Raw genomic sequence first — 1961 nt, forward strand, 5'->3', positions numbered from 1 at the left:
ATGGAACAGAGGAGCAATGTAACTCACTTTATCCTCCTGGGCCTCACTCAGAATCCAAAGGAGCAGAAAGTGCTTTTTGTTATGTTCTTGCTTTTCTACCTTTTGACCATGGTGGGGAATCTGCTCATTGTCATGATCGTAACCATCAGCAAGACCCTGGACTCACCGATGTACTTCTTTCTTGCTAGCTTGTCATTTATGGATGCCATTTATTCATCAGTCTTTTCCCCCAAATTGATTTCTGACCTGTTCTTTGGGAAAAGTATAATTTCCTTTAAGTTTTGTATGACTCAGCTATTTTCAGAACACTTTATTGGTGGATCAGAGGTCTTTCTTCTGCTGGCGATGGCCTATGACCGCTACGTGGCCATTTGCAAGCCCTTGCACTACTTGGTTATCATGAGGCAGTGGGTGTGTGTTGTGTTGCTGGTACTGTCCTGGGTTGGAGGGCTTTTGCACTCAGTAATTCAACTCAGCACTATTTATGGGCTCCCATTCTGTGGCCCCAATGTCATTGATCATTTCATGTGTGACATGTACCCTTTACTGAAACTTGTCTGTACTGACACCTATATTATTGGCCTCTTAGTGATGGCCAATGGAGGACTGATCTGCATGACTGTGTTTCTGCTCTTACTCATCTCCTATGGTGTCATCTTGCGCTCTCTGAAGAACCTGAGTCAGGAAGGGAGGCGCAAAGCTCTCTCCACCTGTGGCTCCCACATCACTGTGGTGGTCCTGTTCTTTGTTCCCTGTATTTTTATGTATGCAAGACCAGCTAAGACTTTCCCCATTGACAAATCACTGAGTGTGTTTTATACGGTCATAACCCCCATGCTCAACCCTTTTATCTACACTCTGAGAAACTCTGAAATGACAAATTCAATGAAGAGGCTCTGGAAAAGGAAAAGTACATCAGACAGTAAATAAATGAGTCATCAACTATGAGAAGAGTCATTTCACTATAAAATTGTCATTAGAATATGCAAGACTCCATAAAATTAATTTTAACTTCCCTTCCTTACAAATTATCTCTAACTAAATAATGACTATAGGTTTGTGACATTAATACATTTCCCTGCTGTAATATAAAGTCTATAATGTTTAATCTATGTATTATATGTAGTCAATAAATGTGTCATCTGTTAATGAATAACATTTTATTGCTTTACACATTTATTTAATTTTTACATTTATTTTTAGTTTTTACTTTGCCATTACTTATTTTATTTTTAGATAATCTTTTTACTGAATTTTGGAGGGTTCTGTTACTGCTTCTTTTCTTTTAGAATTTTACTTGTGGATTATAAGTATATAATAGTGAGATTCAAAGTAATCCATTTATATATTCATACAGTACATGCAATGTTTCCCTCTGGATCTCTCACCCTGCTTGCTCTTCTCTTTCCCTGCATGAGATGGTGAGATTGGCAATAACACCATATATGAACATGTTTGATTTATTGTCTTCCTCAAGCTTCCCTTTCCTCCTTCATCTCTCCCCCTGCCCAGCATCCCCTTCCACTATTCCATTCTCTTTTATCTGAAGTCCCTTTTCCCCCTTTTTTCTCTCTAGCTTCCACCTGAGAGAAAACAAGGCTTTCTGAGAGACTTTGTGATATTTATTAGAGATTTACACTGTATAAACTCTTGATCTTTATTTGATTTTACTTACATTATGTATGTAATTTTAGTGCAATATTTTTACTATTTAAAAATAAAAGGAATGCATAGTATGTAATAATATTAGAAATAGAACCAACATAAAATGTTATAACTGTAAAAACAAACTGTAAAAATAACCTTTGAGTGTATTTTGTACATTCATAACCCCCATGCTCAATCTTTTTATCTACATTCTGAGAAACTCAGAGATGACAAGTGCTATGAAGCAGCTTTGGAAAGAAAAGTTATTTCTTATTTGTTAGTTATACATCAATAAAGTTAAAGATATTAAAAAT

General features: G+C 36.2%; 1 protein-coding gene across 1 annotated transcript; it reads left to right on the forward strand.

Annotated features, from left to right (window-relative positions):
* LOC308265728 (olfactory receptor 4A47-like) lies at positions 1-930 on the forward strand (the record flags this gene model as incomplete). The annotated part of the gene is made up of 1 exon (XM_080699560.1): positions 1-930. The coding sequence occupies one exon, from the start codon at positions 1-3 to the stop codon at positions 928-930; it is 930 nt and encodes a 309-aa protein (XP_080555686.1).
* Positions 931-1961: the final 1031 nt, after the last annotated feature.

The sequence above is a fragment of the Muscardinus avellanarius genome, assembly GCF_963383645.1.
Source record: "Muscardinus avellanarius genome assembly, chromosome: 1".
NCBI classification, from domain to species: Eukaryota; Metazoa; Chordata; class Mammalia; order Rodentia; family Gliridae; genus Muscardinus; species Muscardinus avellanarius.